At 38.4% G+C, this 21,171-nt stretch overlaps 1 protein-coding gene across 1 annotated transcript in view; it reads left to right on the forward strand.

Annotated features, from left to right (window-relative positions):
• Positions 1-21,171, forward strand: part of Eea1 (early endosome antigen 1) — a 104,865-nt gene that overhangs the window by 31,664 nt on the left and 52,030 nt on the right. The window contains exons 3-9 of the mRNA XM_032911691.1: positions 13,383-13,510; positions 14,099-14,153; positions 14,244-14,309; positions 16,945-16,984; positions 17,845-17,958; positions 18,525-18,646; positions 19,741-19,896. Of these exons, the coding sequence (XP_032767582.1) occupies positions 13,383-13,510; positions 14,099-14,153; positions 14,244-14,309; positions 16,945-16,984; positions 17,845-17,958; positions 18,525-18,646; positions 19,741-19,896 (681 nt within the window). The remainder of the gene's footprint in view (positions 1-13,382; positions 13,511-14,098; positions 14,154-14,243; positions 14,310-16,944; positions 16,985-17,844; positions 17,959-18,524; positions 18,647-19,740; positions 19,897-21,171) is intronic.

A 21,171-nucleotide genomic window follows, 5' to 3' on the forward strand; every position in this document is an offset into this window, starting at 1 on the left:
AATAGTGCCATTCCCTGATGGCTAAGCATTCAAATTTATGAGCCTATGGTGGCCAGAGGATCAGAAAGAAGCATTATGTATTGGGGATTACGCATATGGGAAGAGTGATCTTTACTGAATGGACCGTAGTAAAGACTAAAAATTACTTTGATTAAGACAATTTGTTGAAAACATAATATCACATTAAGGTTACCTGTCTTACCTGTCAGAAATTTCTTGATCTAAAATAAAATCTAACTTGCTAATCTATACTGGGTTTTAGATAACTATAGACAAAGTACCATAAACAAATTTAATTTCAAATGCATAAAAAGAGTATTTGAGCCAAAGCAGCTGGCTACCATATGAACAAGTAAAGGAAAGAAAGTTTATTATGTGAAAATGGGGACTAATTTTTAAAGTTCTGCTTCAGATATGCCTGTTGGAGATTGGTTCTAATGTTTGATTCAATTGGGAACCTGTGTGTCTGAATGCTAAAGATCCTTGTCCCCGATTGGTTTTTGATTGATCAATAAAGATGGTAATAGCCAATGAATAAGCATAGGGCAGGACCCTTAGAGTTGCGTGGGTAAGGATGCAGAGAGGAATGGGAACGGGAGAGAATTGCCACGACTTGGGGTAGAAGTATGGGTTGCAGGAGCAGAAGGAGATAAAACCAACCAGCCATGTGAGACTTCAGGTGGGTGGCCACTGGCCCCTTTCCCTGATTGGGCCTTGGGTAGCGGGGGAGGTTTAGGGGTGCCTAGCCTTTGAGGTAGCCGAGACATTTTAAAAATAAGGTTGCGTGTGTGTGTGTGTGTGTGTGTGTGTGTGTGTGTGTGTGTGTGTGTGTGTATGTGTTTCATTTGTGGATTCACAGATAGCTCTTGGGCGGGTGTATGAGTGAGATCTGCCAGGAGTCAAAATGGTGTAGCAAAAACTCATGGCAACATATACCTTTCACCATTTGCAGATACACCTTGAAATTTCCCTGACCCATACAAAAAGAGATTGGTTAATTTCTTCCTATAAATGTTTGCATGCTCATGTTTTGTTTTATTAAAACAAGAAACTAAAAACTAAAAGTTGTTATTTCACAGGGTTTCATCTGCCCGTTGTGTATGAAAAGATGTGTAACTGCTATTGACTTGTCGGAACATTACCAGCAAGTGCACACTGAACTCGAGACGAGAGGACAGGAACTTCTTAGTGACTCCAGTGTGACTGTGGGTCCTCTATATTTTGTTTTGGCAGCTTGGTTATGGGTTGCTCAAAATAGCTTTGTTTTCCCCATCTTGGTGTTGGCTCCCTTTTATGCTGTAAGGGAATATGGATTGCTTTAATTATGCATGCTTAGGGGAAGAATCAATAAAGAAAAGGCTCTTGGGTAGTCTGCTTGGTTTCTCCTATTGTTTTCAGCTGTCTTTGTGAATTTGTAAATAAATACAAATGCTTTATATATGTTTATATACATTTTGCCATGAAATTTGAAATATAAAGTGGTATCTCACTATTTGTAGGATTATCTATTATTTATGCTTTATTAATTAATGGATTATTAAAGCATTCAGGTGAAAATGATTCTTGCATAGGAGGGTTTTGTATCTTACCGCATTAGAACCTGACTCCAAGGCTGTTTCCCTCTTTGCTCTCGCTCTCCAGACCCACAGGAGGTGATGAGTGCACATCATCACCCGCTGTGGACTGTGACGCCTGCTGTCTCCAGAGCAGTGCTCTCAGCCTTCCCAGTGTTGCCCCTCTTCAGCAGAGTTCCTCAGGCTGTGGTGACCCCCGCCATAAATTATTTCATTGCTACTTCATAATCGTGATTCTGTTACAGTTATGATCATGATGTAAATATCTGTGTTTTCTGATGGTCTTAGGCAGCCCCTATGGAAGGGTCGATTGACCTCAAGGGAGTGGTGATGTACAAGTGAGGACCGCCACTCTTTAGGGTGTGCTGCGGCTATCTAAGGCTGGGAGCGCAGAGTACTAGGGAAATGAGGTTTACACCGAAAAGAATTTTCCTGAGTATTTTGTAATGTGTTTCTTTTTAAAATTTGCTTTTATAAGAGCAAAAAAATCTTAACTCTTTTAGTTCCTTTAAGAATATCATAAAAGAATGAAACTTGGTGCTATGAGATGCTAAAAGTATGACTATTTTTCTGACACAGGCATATATAAGAAAATAGCCCAGCAAACTCACTTGATGTGTTTATGAACTACTTCACATAGAACAGATGTTTAAGTTGTAAAAGAGAGAGAAGATGAAGCAGGCACACCAGAAGTCTCTGTGATAGATAGATGTTATCTGTGTAGAGGACAAATGGCCGATTCAGGTGGGGCAGTCTAACAATAGTTAGACTGTGCAGTGGTATGATACTGGCTAAGCCAGTTGAAGCAGGCTAGCCAAGATGGAGGCAAAAAGGTCTTAGAGATCTGTTTAATATATTTTTGGTTGTCTAGTAGATGTGTAAGTTTTTCTTCATTGTATTTAAGTGAGAGTGACAGTCATAGGCACTTGCTTTGTGACTAACAGGACCCTCGGTTCCACAGGACTACCTTAAGTCAAGGTAAGTTCTAAGCTGCACTGGATCCAAGAAAGGATTGCAGATAATAACCCTTGAGCAAAGAATTTATTGCTTTCAACTGTAAATAAACAAGTTTTTGAAATTTGTTGACAAATTTGGAAAGATATACTTGTCTATTTTTATCAGATTTTTGCTGGTAAATATTTCCCTGCTGTTTTATCTTCTAGCAACCTTGGTGCCTTGAGTGTAGATTAGAAAAAATTAGTCTCTTGTATTTAGATTTAATATCAAACTCTATGAGCTAACAGGTTCATTTGCTTCATTCCTGGGTGATTAGTAGAAGCTAATTATATTTTAAAGTGGGTATGTAGTTTTAGTAAACTTTTTATAACTCTGTTTCTATCTAATCTATCATACTAATAATTTCTAGAAATGACTTTTGAAATATAAAATAACGTAAAAAAGTAGATTACAAGAATTAAAGAATCTTGCTAGAATTAAGAGAGGAAGATAATTGACTTATGCTTACACTGTTGTCATCATGCAAAGACTTAATGGGAGTTAAGAAAGTGGGCAAATATGTTTACGAAGATTTATTTTGCTTGCAGCTTTGCCAAAATTTAACTTTTATTTAAATATTGAAGATCAAATTACAGGGAAAATTCGTGCATTTGGACTACTAATTCTAAGGTTTTCTCTTAGGAATGAATCAGTTTTTTTCTGAGGTACTCACCTGGGCTGTAGAAGTTGTAGGTGCATGATGACATACTTTAGGGGCATCGTTACTCTTCTGGTACTCATGGTATCTGACATCTCAACTTGTACTTAAAGGCAACAGTCAAACATCTGTGGTTCATACATGTAATCCTAGTGTTCAGGATGCTGACTGTGAGTTTAATGCCAGCTTGAGCTACCATGTGAGGATTTACCTCAACAATAACGCAAAGCAACAAAAACCTCAGGCTGTAAAGGGTGAATGATGTTATTTTTCAAGGAACACTGTAATTTTCTTACTAGCTAGCAGTGGAACTTATGATACAAGTAAGAAATGACAGGCTAAATAGTATTGTTATTCATGTGCTATTTTATACCACAGGCATGTAAGCTAGTGTCATGTAACAGCCATTCGACAGGCCATAAGCATGCTAACTTAAGCATAGATAGAACCAGTGTGAACATGGTGGTAGACCACAGGTAGCTGGAGATAGAGTAATCCCTGCCACATTATCATGGAAGGTTCTTTTAGAGTCACAACTAAAACCATAATGCATTTGGAGTCCAATCACATCATTTTCCTTCTCATTTTGTCTTTCTCTTCTCTCTGTGTGTCTGTGTGTGATGCAAGGGATTGAACCAAGTGTTTTGCACCCATGCCGTTTGGCTATTGATAGTGTTAATTCAGTGTCCAGAAAAAGTACACTCGCACTACTACTTTGAATTTTTGTTCATTTCGTGGTTTCACGGGATCGTAGTCTATATTCACCTGCTGAAACCCGCTTCCCCTGCCCTTCTCTAGAGCACACTAAAAACCCTGCTTCCTCGACAAGTGCACTTCTGTTCATAGCCCTTCCTACATCTTTGTTAGTGCTTCTGCATTTCCTCAGAGGACCTAGTTTTCATTTCTCTCAGGGGACACTCATTTACTTTTCAGAACCTGATCCAAAAATCTCATGTGAGCAATATTATTGTTTTCTTTCTTTCTTTCTTTCTTTCTTTCTTTCTTTCTTTCTTTCTTTCTTTCTTTCTTTCTTTCTTTTTTTAAACAAAATCTCAATTGTTAATTTTACTAATGAAGGCTCAGGAGCTAGATGCTGGGGTGAAAGCCTGCCAGCTCAGAGAGACAAAGAAGGCACCCAGCTGTCCTCCCTCCTCAGCCCGCATCCCAGCAGCAATGCCCCTCTCTCACACAGGCTCAAAAACCCTCCTTCAATCAAAATCTCCACTTCTACTTCCTGTGCCTCTCTCTGTCCATGCTCCTGACTCCCTCTCACTGACCCTGCTTTTCCTTAATAAGCCTAGTCCACTTCCTGTCAATTGGTTGCTTGCTCTGCCTCTTGACCTATGGTTGACTTTATTTAATCCTGTTTGCAATATTCAAGCAGAAAGCTCTTGGATTAAAGGTGTGTACTAAAGCTGAGCCACTTCACAACTAGAAATAGTTTTTTTCCCCAGTAAACAACACAGTCTTGGGGTTTACAATGTGGTCACACATCCTGAAATACAATATTTACATGAATACATGCAATATGCAATATAAATATATATACAATATCTATATTAATACATACTAGATGAAGCTTCAGTAGGATAGAGATGAGATACACACATGATATTTATATATACTGCTTCTATTAACATAGGTCTTTCTCTGTGTCTACTCTATGGAGTTATCTGGCAGTGTTTGTCTTTCTATTAGTGAGCTTTAGTTTTGCCGTGTATTACATCCATCCATCCATCCATTCATCCATATTGCCCATATGGGGCATAGAGGTAAAGAGATCGAATATGTTGTCAGAGTCAGAGAACTTGACAGGTCGATGGTGTTGCTGAGAGCATGAAGCAGTGTATGTGAAGGCACAGAGAGCATGGTGTGCCCAGGGACATAGGCGTTCCACTGTTGCTGAGTGTGTGGGGTAGATTTAGAGGGGTTTGGCTATCAGATTTTATAGGTCATTAGCAGAATGGCCATGAAGAACTTGTGTGTCATGTGGATGATAAAGATTAGTAACGGAGATAAGTAGATAGTAGAAGAGATGTAGATAGTAACGGAACAAGAGACGCTGCAGGGAGGGTGGGAGGAAAACATAGAGGGACGAATGCTTAGGTGTCCTGTCCTAATTTACCAATGAGGTAGAAGAGTCGTTCATAATTCTTAAGTTTATAGTTCATGTTGAAAGGGGAAAGTTAATGAAAAGAAGTTTGGGAAACAGGTCAAGGCTTGGAATTACTGTTTGTGAAATGCCTATGGGATGTATGTAGGGATATATGTTCCTGCATGTATAGATCCAGAACTGCCCAGCATAATACTGGCTCGATGTTTGGATTAGCATGTGAGTGGTAGCTGAAGCCACTTGCATTATTATATACTAGGGAACAAATGTGGCAGAAAGGTCAAGGAGAGACTACTGGGACAGCTGCGTGTCTGCCTCACTGCTCCAGTGCCAGAGCACTGCTGCCGGCCAGCTACTCAGGTGCCAGAACACTGTGTAATAGGAGTCCAGCCTGTGTCTTCTGGTGGAGAAAGAGCAAGCTCTGGGATGGATGCTGTGGTTCTCAGTCTCCTATGTACCCAAGCACTGCTAAGGACCTCAGGGAGTTGAGAATGGTGGTCCTATGTGCCATGTTGGAAGGGGATGGCTGAGCCTTCGATTGGGCAGAATCCAGTTTGGTTCTGAGTGTAGGAGATAGTCATTGCTTGTCCAAACTGCATTACTTTTATGGTGGAAGTGAACTCATGTGTTTAACTCAGGGTGAACCATGGATTAAGTATATTTTGCAGTCCTGGGATTTTTGTTATTCCAGATGAATTTGAGAATTGCTCTTTCTATCTCTGTGAAGAAATGAGTTGGTATTTTGATAGGGATTGCATTGAATCTGTAGATTGCTTTTGGTAGGATGGCCATTTTTACTATATTAATCCTGGAGATCCATGAGCATGGGGGATCTTTCCAACTTCTGAGATCTTCGATTTATTTCTTCAGAGACTTAATGTTCTTGTCATACAGATCTTTCACTTGCTTGGTTAGAGTCACACCAAGGTATTTATATTATTTGGGAATATTGTGAAGCTTGTAATTTCCCTAATTTATTTCTCAGCCCATTTACCCTTTGAGTAGAGGAAGGCTACTGATTTGAGTTAATTTTATATCCAGCCACTTTGCTGAAATAGTTTGTCAGCTGTAGGAGTTCTCTGGTGGAATTTTTGGGTCACTTAAGTATACTATCATATCATCTGCAGATAGTGATATCTTGACTTCCTCCTTCCCAATTTGTATTCCTATGATCTCCTTTTGTTGTCTAATTGCTCTGGCTAGAACTTCAAGTACTATATTGAATAAGTAGGGAGAGAGTGGGAAGCCTTGTCTAGTCCCTGATTTTAGTGGGATTGCTTCAAGTTTCTCTCCATTTAGCTTAATGCTGGCTACTGGTTTGCTGTATATTGCTTTTACTATGTTTAGGTATGGGCCTTGAATTCCTGATGTTTCCAAGACTTTTAACATGAAGGGGTGTTGTATTTTGTCAAAGGCTTTCTAGCATCTAATGAGATAATCATGTCATTTTTTCCCCCTTTGAGTTTGTTTATATAGTGGCTTATATTGATGGATTTTCAAATATTGAACCATCCCTACATCCCTGGGATGAAGCCTATTTGATCATGGTGAATGATCATTTTGATGTTTTCTTGGATTTGGTTTTTGAGAATTTTATTGACTACTTTTGCATTGATATTCATAAGGGAAATTGGTCTGAAGATCTCTTACTGTTTTGAACAATGAAAGAACTTCTAGGGGAATCACCATCCCTGACCTCAAGCTATCCTACAGAAAATAGTAATAAAAGTACATGATATTGGTACAGAGACAGACAGGTAGATCAATGGAACAGAATTGAAGACCCAGAAATAAACTGTCATACCTATAGTCACTTGATCGTTGACAAAGAAGCTAAAACCATACAGTGGAAAAACAACAGCATTTTCAACAAATGGTGCTGGTTGAACTGGAGGTCAGCATGTAGAAGCATGCAAATTGATCTATTCTTATCTTCTTGTACAAAGCTCAAGTCCAAGTGGATCAAGGATCTCCTCATAAAACCAGATACACTGAAACTGATAGAAGACAAAGTGGGGAAGAGCCTCAAATATATTGGAAAATTTCCTGAACCAATGGTTTAGGCTCTAAGGTCAACTATTGACAGATGGGATCTCATAAAATTGCAAAGCTTTTGTAAGGCAAAGGACACTGTCAGTAGGACAGAATGGAAACCCACAGACTGGGAAAAGATCTTTACCAACCTATATCTGATAGAGGGTTAATGCTCAAAAATATACAAAGAACTCAAGAAGTTATACTCCAGAGAATCAAATAACCCTATTAAAAAATGAGGTACAGAGATAAAGAATCTTCAAGTGCGGAATCTTGAATGGCTGAGAAGCACTTAAAGAAATCAGTAGCCTTCCTCTACACAAAAGAGAAACAAGCCAAGAAAGAAATTAGGGAAATGACACCCTTCATAATAGTCCCAAATAATATAAAGTACCTCGGAGTGACTTTAACCAAGCAAGTAAAAGATCTGTACAATAAGAACTTCAAGCCTCTGAAGAAAGAAATTGAAGAAGACCTCAGAAGGTGGAAAGACCTCCCATGCTCATGGATTGGCAGGATTAATATAGTAAAAATGGCCATTTTACCAAAAGCGATCTACAGATTCAATGCAATCCCCATCAAAATACCAATCCAATTCTTCAAAGAGTTAGACAGAACAATTTGCAAATTCATCTGGAATAACAAAAAACCCAGGATAGCTAAAACTATCCTCAACAATAAAAGGACTTCAGGGGGAATCACTATCCCTGAACTCAAGCAGTATTACAGAGCAATAGTGATAAAAACTGCATGGTATTGGTACAGAGACAGACAGATAGACCAATGGAACAGAATTGAAGACCCAGAAATGAACCCACACACCTATGGGCACTTGATTTTTGACAAAGGAGCCAAAACCATCCAATGGAAAAAAGATAGCATTTTCAGCAAATGGTGCTGGTTCAACTGGAGGTCAACATGTAGAAGAATGCAGATCGATCCATGCTTATCACCCTTTAGAAAGCTTAAGTCCAAGTGGATCAAGGACCTCCACATCAAACCAGACACTCTCAAACTAATAGAAGAAAAAATGGGGAAGCAACTCGAACACATGGGCACTGGAGAAAATTTCCTGAACAAAACACCAATGGCTTATGCTCTAAGATCAAGAATCGACAAATGGGATCTCATAAAACTGCAAAGCTTCTGTAAAGCAAAGGACACTGTGGTTAGGACAAAACGGCAACCAACAGATTGGGAAAAGATCTTTACCAATCCTACAACAGATAGAGGGCGTATATCCAAAATATACAAAGAACTCAAGAAGTTAGACCGCAGGGAATCAAATAACCCTATTAAAAAATGGAGTTCAGAGCTAAACAAAGAATTCACAGCTGAGGAATGTCGAATGGCTGAGAAACACCTAAAGAAATGTTCAACATCTTTAGTCATCAGGGAAATGCAAATCAAAACAACCCTGAGATTTCACCTCACACCAGTGAGAATGGCTAAGATCAAAAACTCAGGTGACAGCAAATGCTGGCGAGGATGTGGAGAAAGAGGAACACTCCTCCACTGTTGGTGGGATTGCAGACTGGTACAACAATTCTGGAAGTCAGTCTGGAGGTTCCTTAGAAAATTGGACATTGAACTACCTGAGGACCCAGCTATACCTCTCTTGGGTATATACCCAAAAGATGCCCCAACATATAAAAACGACATGTGCTCCACTATGTTCATAGCAGCCTTATTTATAATAGCCAGAAGCTGGAAAGAACCCAGATGCCCTTCAACAGAGGAATGGATACAGAAAATGTGGTACATCTACACAAGGGAATGTTACTCAGCTATCAAAAACAATGACTTTATGAAATTCATAGGCAAATGGATGGATGTGGAAAATATCATCCTGAGTGAGGTAACCCAATCACAGAAGAACACACATGGTATACACTCATTGATAAGTGGCTATTAGCCCAAATGCTTGAATTGCCCTAGATGCATAGAACACATGAAAGTCAAGACGGATGATCAAAATGCGAATGCTTCACTCCTTCTTTAAAAGGGGAACAAGAATACCCTTGGCAGAGAATAGGGAGGCAAAGATTAAAACAGAGGCAGAAGGAACACCCATTCAGGACCTGTCCCACATGTGGCCCATACATATACAGCCACCCAATTAGACAAGATGGATGAAGCAAAGAAGTGCAGGCCAACATGAACTGGATGTAGATCTCTCCTGAGAGACAGCAAGAATACAGCAAATACATAGGCGAATGCCAGCAGCAAACCACTGAACTGAGAGAAGGACCCCATTGAAGGGAATCAGAGAAAGGACTGAAAAAAGAGCTTGAAGGGTTCGATTCATATGAACAACAATGCCAACCAACCAGAGCTTCCAGGGATTCAAACCACTACCCAAAGACTATACATGGACGACCCCTGGGCTCCAACCTCAGGTAGCAATGAATAGCCTAGTAAGAGCACCAGTGGAAAGGGAAGCCCTTGGTCCTGCCAAGAATGAATTCCCAGTGAATGTGATTGTTGGGGGGGAGGGCGGTAATGGGGGGAGGATGGGGAGGGGAACACCCATATAGAAGGGGAGGGGTAGGGGTCAGGGGGATGTTTGCCCAGAAACTAGGAAAGGGAATAACATTCGAAATGTAAATAAGAAATACTCAAGTTAATAAAAAAAAAAAAGATGGGGAAAAAAAGTGGAAGTCAAAAAAAGAGAAATGTTCAGCATCTTTAGTCATCAGGGAAATGCAAATCAAAACGACCCTGAGATTTCACCTCACACCAATCAGAATGGCTAAGATCAAAAACTCAGATGACAGCAGATGCTGGCAGGGATGTGGAGAAAGAGAAACACTCCTCTTGGTGGGATTGCAAGCTGGTAGAACTCTGGAAATCAGTCTGGAGGTTCCTCAGACTGTAAATAGTTCTACATGAAGACCCAGCTATATACCCAAAAGGATGCTCCAACATATAACAAGGACACATGCTCCTTGAGATATATATATGTATATGTATATGTGTATATATGTTGTTGTAAAAATAAAGAGTAACAGTGTCTTTTACCTCGCTGGCTCTGTACCACGGTTCCCAGATATCTGTTAGATTATCTTGGTGGAAACACAGCCCAGCTGCACACTTTCCTACACCCAAACCCTCACATAAAAGAACACACAACACAATAATCTTACATCCAATTGGTAAGATATAATTGCCCACTTAAACATACAATGCCCGGTACTATCCATCCCTTGAGAACATTAATAACAACCTGTAAATACACAGAGCAGAATCTTAACATCACCTGCCATCTTGTCCTGCCACCTCTTCTCAGCCCCTCCCCTCCGCCCTGTCTCCCCTCCTTCTCCCCTAGTCTCCTCCTTTCCTTCAAAACTTCTCCCACCCATCCTTCCTTCTCCTCCAATGACAGGCCTCCTTCTATCCTGTACCTGCCTCACCTGTGACATCATCCTACATATATATATATATATGTATATATATATGCCTTATTTATAATGTCCAGAAGCTGGAAAGAACCCACATGATGTCCTTCAACAGAGGAATGGATACAGAACATGTAGTACATCTTCACAATGGAGTACTACTCAGCTATCAAAAACAATGACTTTATGAAATTCATAGGCAAATGGATGGAACTAGAAAATATCATCCTGAGTGAGGTAAACAAGACACAAAAGAACTCACATGTTAAATACTCACTGATAAGTGGATAGTAGCCCCAAAATCTCAGAATACCCATGATATAACCCACAAACCATAAGGAACTTAAGAAGGAAGACCAAAATGTGGATGCTTTAATACTACATAAAATGGGAAACAAAATAATCACAGGAGGTAAAGGGAAGGAAGGTCCTGGGAGGGAGAGAGGGAGGGAAAAAAGGGGACCGGATCAGGTATTGGAATGGACAGGAGAGAAGTACAGAGGGTCAGGAAATCAAATAGAAATATGCAGCAGTGGGGGTGGGGAACTGGGGATAGCCACTAGAAAGTCCCAGATGCCAGGGAAGCGAGAGTCTCCCAGGACCCAACAGGGATGACATTAGCTGAAATATCCAACAAAGGGGAGATACGACCTGCAGGGGCCACCTCCAGTAGATAGGCATGGTTCCTAGTTGAGGGAATGGGGCCGCCAACCCATCTCAAAATTTTAAACCCAGAAATGTTTCTGTCCAAAGGAAAGACAGGAACAAAAATATGGAACATAAACTGAAGGAAAGGCCATCAGAGACTGCCTCACCTAGGGATCCATCCCATCTGCAGACACCAAACCCAGACTCTATTGCTGATGCCAAGAAGCCCTTGCTGACAGAGCCTGGTGTGACCGTTCTCTGAGAGCGTCTACCAGTACCTGACCAGTACAGATGCAGATACTTACAGCCCGCCATCGGACTGAGCTGGGGACTGCAATGGAGGAGCCAGGGGAAGGACTGGAGGAGCTGAAGGGGGTTGCAGCCCCATAGGAACAACATCCGCTAACTGCCATTTAATGCAGTTTGATTCCACTCCACAAAAGATACTTTTCCGTGTGCATCATCAGTCTTCTGTCTTTGTGGGCTGGGACTGTATTTTAAAATTTATGTCTTTCACAGAGTTGTTGTTGTTGTTATTATTATTGTTATTATTATTATTTATTATTCTCAGATGACAATAGATACCTGTTAAAATCACTGTTTTAAGGAAGTCACTTTTAAGGGTTAGGTTTGCAAGTTGAGAGATAATATAATACTCTGGAAACATGGGATTTGCCTAGTCATTTGTGACCTCAGGAAAGTCTCTTAGCTTTCCTGAGTTTCCTGTCCTATAAAATATGGTTAGGAACACTAAATAAATAGGCATAAGCTTTACATGAGATTGTATAGGGCAAATATCTGGTGCATAGTACGGATCCAGTAGAAAAAAATTAGTTATTCTAGATACCTCTAACAGTTAATTTGTAAGGGTGCTTCTGAAATGTTTTTGACAACACACTGTAATAATTATTTTTGTCATTGATCAAAAATGTAATAAAATATTGTTTACTATTAGTAAAATAACCTCTAATATATTCTGTGGAATATTAAATTTATAGCCAAATAAGTGATTTTATGATTCAGTCCTGAATTGTAACCCCAAGTACGGAAACATGGAATTATAGCAGCACGCTTAACAGCGTCATCAATGATAGTCTTATGTCATTAGTTCTGGGACCATCAGGTCTTTATGTTTTAGTAGGCTTTTCATTAGCTTAGGGCTTTTATTATGTTAGCCTTAGGCTAGCAATTATTTATATGTCTGTCAGTTTATTTTGAAGCAGGGTCTCATGTTCTCAGTGTTGGTCTTAAACTCACTATGTAGCTGAGAATGACTTTAAACTTCTGATCCTTTTGCCTCAATTCCCAGGTCGCTGAACTTATATGTGTGCACTGTCACTCAGCTGGATAGTTTCTGATTACAACACTTCACTAATAGAGCTTTGTGTGAGACACTTGCAGTCTTGTTTTTTCCCTTTGGTGACAAAATCATTTCATCTTCTTGCTTTTTTTAATATTTCTATGAAATAGAACAAATTTTAATGGGAATACACACAGAGAAAAATTGTGATGGAAAATATTTTCAACTAATCTAGAATAGCTAGGTGTTGTGGCACACACCTTTAATCCCAATACTCAGAAGGCAGAGGCAAGTGGAGCTCTGTGAGTTCAAGACCATCCTGATTTACATAGTGAGTTCTTGGACCTCCAAGGCTACATAGTGGGACCTATGTTTTTCACAAAGGAAAAAACACATGAACTAAAGTCTCCTTCATTTCTTTCACCATTAATTTGATGCAGCCTAAAAAATAGTTGTGCTTTCGTTATGTTTTGTATACTTTAAGCAGAATCAATGGTGAAATACCTTTGCTTGATATCAGAATTGTGGTTTATCATTATAGATTATAGTTTATTTAATGGCATTATAGTATGACTATGAAATTTGGCCATATTTAATAAATGCTAAGTGTTGTTCTTCAAAATTAAGTATTTTTAAAACTTTTTTGTTCCTCTTTTTAAAGGGTTTCATATGTCCCCAGTGTATGAAATCTCTTGGCTCAGCTGATGAACTTTTCAAACACTATCAGGCAGTTCATGATGCTGGTAATGACTCGGGGCATGGTGGAGAGGCCAGTCTTGCTTTGACACGGTACAATATGCTAGTTCTAAATGTGATATTGTCATGGAATGCCCATGTGATGTAATTGCTATGTGAACATTCTGAAAATTGTAAAGTTTTCATACTACTTAATTTAAATCTATTCTCATTTAGCCTGGTCTTCCTCCTAGCCTGTCTGCTTGTCTTCTTATCGGTTTGAGTCTTAGGTGAGAGTACCATGAAGAAGCCATGAAACAAACCAGTATTACACAGTCAAGTGAGTGAAAGAAGAGTGACTAGGCAGGGGCAGACGATGCACACTTGGTAGTACTGCTGGCAGCTTTAGACTTTATGCTACCTGCATCAGGAAGCCATTCATGAGTATTGTTGGTAAATTAATAGAAAGTACTTTGTTTCTGCTGTAGGCACTAGACAGTTATCTGATTATTATCTTGAGAATTGTTTTTGTTTATAAACCATGTGCTCTTAAGACTGAAATTATTCTTCTAAAGACTTTTTTATACAGAAAACATTCAGTTTTTATAATAATTGAGAAAGCTGTAACATTATTGGTTACTGATTATCACTTGCTAAGCTTGTCAATTAAAAGACGTTTCCTCTCCCCTCATGCATCTTTAGAGATGACATAACACTACTCAGACAAGAGGTCCAAGACCTACAGGCCTCACTTAAGGTAAGAGCGGACATGCTAATGCTTGTTTATTTTCAGAGTTTCACATTAAAAACTGGTTTAAAATGTACTAATTAGAGTTTTTCTTATCAGGAAGAAAAATGGTACTCAGAAGAATTAAAGAAAGAATTAGAAAAATATCAAGGGCTACAGCAGCAAGTAATTGCATTTTAAATTCTTAAAGCATGTTTATTAGTTGTTTATTTTTATTGTTGAAAATTAAGCATTATACTCTTTTGTAGGGGGCTTGATATAAATACCTTCCTAATTTATTTCTTATGTAACAGCCTATTAAATAGTCTGTATAATTCTAATGGATTTGGAAGCATATATGGGAAGCAAAGATAAACATGTTTCTTAAACATGTTTTATTAAGAATTTGTTATGTCAGGTGTGATGGTATGTGTTTGTAATTCCAACACTTGGAAGGCAGAGGCCAGAGAATATGAGTGCAAAGACAGCCTAGGCTGCATCGCAAGACCTTGTTTCAAAAAGGGGGGTGAGGGGGCTAGAGAGATGGCTTAGTAATTAAGTGTGTTTGCTGCGATTGCATAGGGCCCAGAGTCAGTCCACTGTATCCACATCAGGCAGCTTACGGATGCCTGTAACTCCAGTTCCAGGGGATCCAATGCCCTCTTCTGGTCTCCTGCACAAATGTGCTCGTGCACACGCACAATTAAAAATCAGGTTATCTATCTATCCATCTATCATTTATCTATTCATCTGTCTGTCTGTCTGTCTATCTGTCTGTCTATCTATCTATCTATCTATCTATCTATCTATCTATCTATCTATCTATCTATCTATCTATCTATCTATCGTCTATATACTTCACTTTAAAAGAGAATCAGTTACCAGTTTTTAAAACATCAAGCTTAATTATTCTATTTTTCTGACAGTATACTTAAATGGCTTAAAATTGAGACTCAACACAAAATATAGGCCTCTACCACATTTCATCTCACTGGAAAATCTTTAAGGGCAGTAACAGTGGAACTGTCATTTCTTGTAATAACAAGGCTTTCTGGAAAATGTCCTTCAAGACCTGGATTATAGGCATTTGCCAGTGTGTCATATTTCATAAATAAATTCTCTAGAGTGTAAGTTATAAATTGTGTTTGCAGTAAATTACCGTTTAGAAACAAGTACATTTTAAATATTATTTTTAGCTGTCATATGTCTAAATCCAGTTTGTTGTGAAATTTTTAAAAATCTGGTTTATTGGAAAATTCTTTATTCTTTGACATGGACTTTACTCTTTAAAATATTAAAAGCCTGTAGGACTTTAATAATAAAGAATGTGGTGGTGGTTGTCTCCTCTTCCCCCTCCATCCTCCTCTTCTTCCTCCTCCTCCTCTTTTTTTTTTTTTTTTTTTTTTTGAGGGGGGTGAGATAAGGTTTCTCTACATAGCCCCAAGTGCCCTGGAACTCACTATATAGACCAAGTTAGCTGCAAACTTTCAGAGGTCTGCATGCTTCTGCCTCTGATGAGAATAAAGGCATGCCTTGTGTTTTATGGGTTAAAGTATGTCTGTGTTTCACATTTATTTATTACACATGTGTGCATGTGTACATTGTGTGTGTGTGTGTGTGTGTGTGTGTGTGTGTGCGCGTATACATGGTACCTTCTTGCATGTAGAGGTCATCCAATAACTTGTGAGAGTAAATGAGTAGATTTCTTGACCCTGGGAGGTGAGTTCAGGTCCTTGTGACAAGTACATTTATCTACTGAGCCATCTTGTCAGCCCTTTATTTCTCTTTTTGAGATGATTGATGATTGTTAATTTAAAAATATCTTTAATTAATTACAAAGTTTGAAGTGCTGTGGATAGAACTCGGGACTATGTACTAGACAAGTGCTTTACTACTACTGTGTTGCAGTGTCTAGCCATTGCTCCCCCTCACGCAGTACCCTTATTGATTGTCACAGTGGGCAGCATGTAGAAGGTTATTACTTTTCAAATAGTTTAGGTGATTTTATGCATATAGTAAGACATGATCAATGTAATGATATCTTAGATCACATATTTATTGCTACTTATTTTCCTTTAAATTCTCAGTGCTTAAAGGAAGAATACAGTAACAAATTTCACAGAGATTAAATTCAATAGATGAGTTACATGAACAGCTCAGTGAATCCCACCATTAATTAAAGTCCATTAGCAATTTCTCAACTGTAGTAGAATCAGTCTCTCATGCTAAGGAAAATCTCATTAAAATTTAGGGTGTACCTTTATAAGTGATTTCTTGAGAGTGATGCTTTCCAAAGAGAACTGTGTAACAAGGATCACTTACTGATAGAGTGCACTGTAGGTGGTGGGCAAGATGTGAAAGGTGAGGCTAAAGGGGTGTGACCCTGACACAGCTCGAGCTATTGCTCTTGGAGAAATAGACAGCTGAGAGCTGCATGCTGGGACTAAATCTGTCCCGTCGTTAGGCTTGTGTACTTGCAGCCTAGCAGTCGCTGCCAGGAGCTTGTACACAGAGAGTGATAAGAGCTGATGTTGCAGTCTGGAGACGGGGAAGTGCTATTATTACTTTAGTACTGAATATATGGAATTGTGGATGTCACCTGTTGCATGACACTAAGAGACTTATACAAACATAGGAAAGTTCTTGGACTGGCACACTGCAGTGAAATTATGCTAGCTGACACCTTCCAGATCTAAATAAGGAGACCCATCAGATTCTGATCTTTACCCAAATCCTGTTACTTAACTTGACAGACATGGCAATTGTATAGTGTTTCCTTCTCCTTTTACCACATTTATTTGTATGTTCTGTTTTAATTAAGGAGGCTAAATCTGATGGATTGGTGACTGATTCATCAGCAGGTAATTAAAAACAGATTTTTGTTTTCACTGTTTTTTTAATCATTCTTTTTAAGATTTAATACCTGATAAAGGAATTTTGTTTATGTCTATTCATGATGTTTGTAAAAAGGTAAAAGTATTGTTTGTGTGTTCTGTTTAGGTAGTTACCTATGTCACAGTTTAGTCAGTTATCTAGTTCATTATATTCTGAAGTTGTGAATAAACTTCTGGAATGTTACCACATGATTGCTTAAAGAAAATCCAAGTCTATATTAGGGAATGATAGGCCTACTGTACCTTTTGAAGTAAATGATGAGACTAGCATCCTTGTAGCTGCTGCTAAATGGGTGGTGCTCAGTGAATAGTCCAGATTAGACTCTGTTTAGAGGTTGTATTTAATGGAGCTCTCAGAAGGAAGCGGTAGTAACAGACATGGACTGCATATTTTAATTAATGTGTTTAAGGCCATTGTTGTTCTTATTTACTTCTAAATTCACTTTGTGTCTGAACAACACAATACATTTTAAAGTGGTTATGGTGGTATATGTCTGTAACACTAGCAGACAGGAGGCAGGAGAACCACAAGTCCTAATCTAGCCTTAGCTGTCAAATAAGACCTCAATTTGTAAAAAGCAAAACTAAACTTCTAAACAAATATTTATAGATATTTGGAGGCTATTCTAATTATTTTTATTTATAAATCATGTTTATAAATAGTGACTTTTACCCTAACTGATTTAAATATACTCAATATATATTCTCCTTATAGAGAATGGACTCAACGTCAGTGTCTTTACTCTTACGTGGTTATGATACAAGTAATAAAAACTTGGTGTATGTAACTGACATTGCATTTAATGCACTGCTCTGCTCTCTTCTAGAGCTACAGTCTTTAGAGCAACAATTAGAAGAAGCCCAAACTGAGAATTTTAATATTAAGCAAATGAAAGATCTGTTTGAACAGAAAGCAGCTCAACTTGCTACTGAAATTGCAGGTATAGTGAATCTAAATTTTTTAGCCAATAAAAAATTCTTACTACCCTTTCATCATTATATGTCCTAGAAAACTAATATTTTAAGAGTAATGAAACCTTTGCCGTAGACTATGGAAGTGATTAATGGTGTCTAATAATATGAATTGCTGTGTCAGTTATTGCTTGTCCTTCAGTGTTTTCTCTTTAGTATTTTCTTCTTGAAATTCAGTTATTTTTCTTTTCTGATATGCTTAATGATTAAAATGTAACATTTTAAATAAATTGATCATATAATATATTAGAGGTTTAATACTTGGTTATGCTATCAATTAATTGTTCATAATGTGTTTTGTTTTAAATTATGTTTTTTGGTGAAATATTTTAAGTGTATACATTAAAATGCTAAGTAGCCTGCTGTTGGGTGGATGTAACATGATCATAATATTCTGGGTATAGTTATGGGTACTTAAGGAATGTGAATTAGACTTAAGTGTGTCTAAGCTTGCAGGTTAGTACATGCAGACCTATAACACCTGCCTTCAGGATTAGTATTATGAAACTAATATTTGTATTACTATTTCAATTAGATATAAAGTCAAAATATGATGAAGAAAAGGGTCTCCGAGCAGCTGCAGAACAAAAAGCGACACATTTGACAGAAGAATTAACTAAATACACGACTGTAATTCAAGATCTGAAAACTGAACTGGTAATTTATTTATCATCATTATGTTAATTTATACTGTCCTAATTAAAATGAAATATATATGATACCAGGCATATGGCTGAGTGGTAGAGAACTTGCCTAGGAAGTATGAGGTTTTGAGCTGAATATCCAGCTGAAGAAATAGTAAAAAAATGGGTCAATGAACTGGAGGCAATAAAAAAAATTCCATATATTCTTCTACCTTCAGATATACTCTATGATTTTTAAGTATTTCCTATGTCCACATCCCTGAAGCTGTCATTTCCTTACATTTTATTTGCTCTTTTGAGACAGGATCTCACTATGTAGCCTCGACCATTGTGGAACTTGCTCTGTAGACTGGCCTCTGACTCATAGAGATCCTCTTGCCTTCCTGAGTGCTGGGCTAAAGGTGTAAGCCAACATGCCCGCCTTCCCTACACTCTAGTTTACAGTGCATCTGGTTTAAGATTGCCTCCAACTGCAATGAAATTTCATTTCAAATCTACAAACATAAATTCAAGCCACACTTCTCTGATGGCAGTATTCATCAGTAGGTACCATGGTTCAATGGTTTCCTCAGGCTTTATAGCCTTAGACCTATCTTTGACATTTTTATTTATGTAGCACTCAATAACTATATGAATAAATGACTGGATTACATGCAACCTGCTGTAAACCCTGAACAAGCTAACATCTTTTCTTCCTTATTTAAATTTCGTTGTTGTATCATTGTAAGGTATGGACCCCTTGGCTCCATGCTAGGCAGGAGCTCAGAGCTCAGCATTTCTTAGTGTCATTGCCCTTCCTCAGCACAGGGAAGAAGGCACTGTCTGTCAGGTCATTGTTGGGACCCATGCAGTCTGTTCAGGAGAGCAACACGGGGGTCATGCTAAGGAGAGTTGTGAGTTTGCTGGAATGTAACTTGAGGATACCGTTAAATAGAATGAATGGGAAGAGGGCGTTGGTTTATTGAAGCAGGGATCAGTGTTCGGGGTTTAGAGTCTAAACCTTGGTAATAATGATTGATTTCATTTTGATCTCTTTTTAGTGACTTATTCTAAAATATGTATTAGTTTTTTTTACTGTAATGTTTAATTAAAATGTGTGTTTCCCAGCTTCAGAGACCTGGTATAGAAGATGTTGCTGTACTAAAGAAAGAACTGGTCCAAGTTCAAACTCTAATGGATAACATGACTTTGGAGCGTGAGAGAGAATCTGAAAAACTCAAGGATGAATGTAAAAAGTTACAGTCAGAACACGCTAACTCGGAGGTAATGACATTAGAGTGGAATGCTTCTATAGATTACTATGTCACCTAATAAATGATGCATATACTTACATAATTAAGGCTAGTTGGTAAGTGATGACTGAATTTATCTTAATTTGGTAGGAGAAAGCAAAGTATGATATAATTTCCTACAGTTACTTTAACAATGTTGTTTTGGGAAAATTCTTACAAATAATTTTTTCTCTCTTTTCTTTCTTTCTGGTTCTTTAAACTTTTTTTGACATACAGCCTCACTATGTTAACCAGGCTCTTTTTATCCTCGTAGGCTCACGTCAGCCTTGGTCTCCTCAGTGTCTGAGATGACAGAAGTATACCACAGAACCTGGCAGAAGGTGTATTTTTAGTAGGCATATTTCTAATTGATAGACATTGAAGGATGCACCTGAGAATAGTCCTTACAGTGTTCTCATTGGGCCTGCTGAGGGTGGGCTCCCCGGTTAAAGCACTCACTGCTCTTGCAGAGGACCAGGATTTGGTTCCCAGCAACCTCAGGACAACTCACCAACATCTGAAACGTCACCTCTAGGAGAGCCGATGCACATGGTGCACAGATGTACACAGAGGCAAAACACTTACATGTGAAAAATAAAAGCAAATAAATCTTCTTAAAAATGTTCCAACCTACTACCAATTTTAGATTTAATTTGCCATATGTGGTAACACACACACTTGGAGACTGAGACAGGAGGATTATGAGTTTGAGGCCAATCTTGGGTACATAGTGAGGGACCCTATTTGAAAACACACACACACCCATACTCATGCCAATACCCGTGTGTGCACACACACACACACACACACACACACACACACACACACACACACACACACACACACACACAGAGAAAAACAGAAAAAGAAAAGCATTTGTTGTGACAGTTTATTTTGTTTTTGGTTTTAAGCTGGTGATCAAAATACCACTCTGTTCATAAACGGAATATGCCTGTAAATAATGGAGTAAAATAAGTATTACAGATATTCTGTGTCTGATTCCTCCTGTTTTTTCCTTTTTCTGTGTCTCATCAGTGGGAATTTATGAAAGTGGATAGTTTTAAGATGCATGAGATTATGAGGCTCTATGATGCTTGATACTAATTTACCATGTAGATTTTCCCCAAATGACACTTCATAACCCTAACCACATAATTTCACAAACTTTCAAATAGTTTGAGGGGGTTAATAAATTTACCAAAGTCAGTTCAGTATTGAGAGGTACTACTAATTAGACTGGAACTCTAATTGGTGGCTGGAGAGATGG

Source organism: Rattus rattus, chromosome 1 (genome assembly GCF_011064425.1).
Source record: "Rattus rattus isolate New Zealand chromosome 1, Rrattus_CSIRO_v1, whole genome shotgun sequence".
NCBI lineage: Eukaryota > Metazoa > Chordata > Mammalia > Rodentia > Muridae > Rattus > Rattus rattus.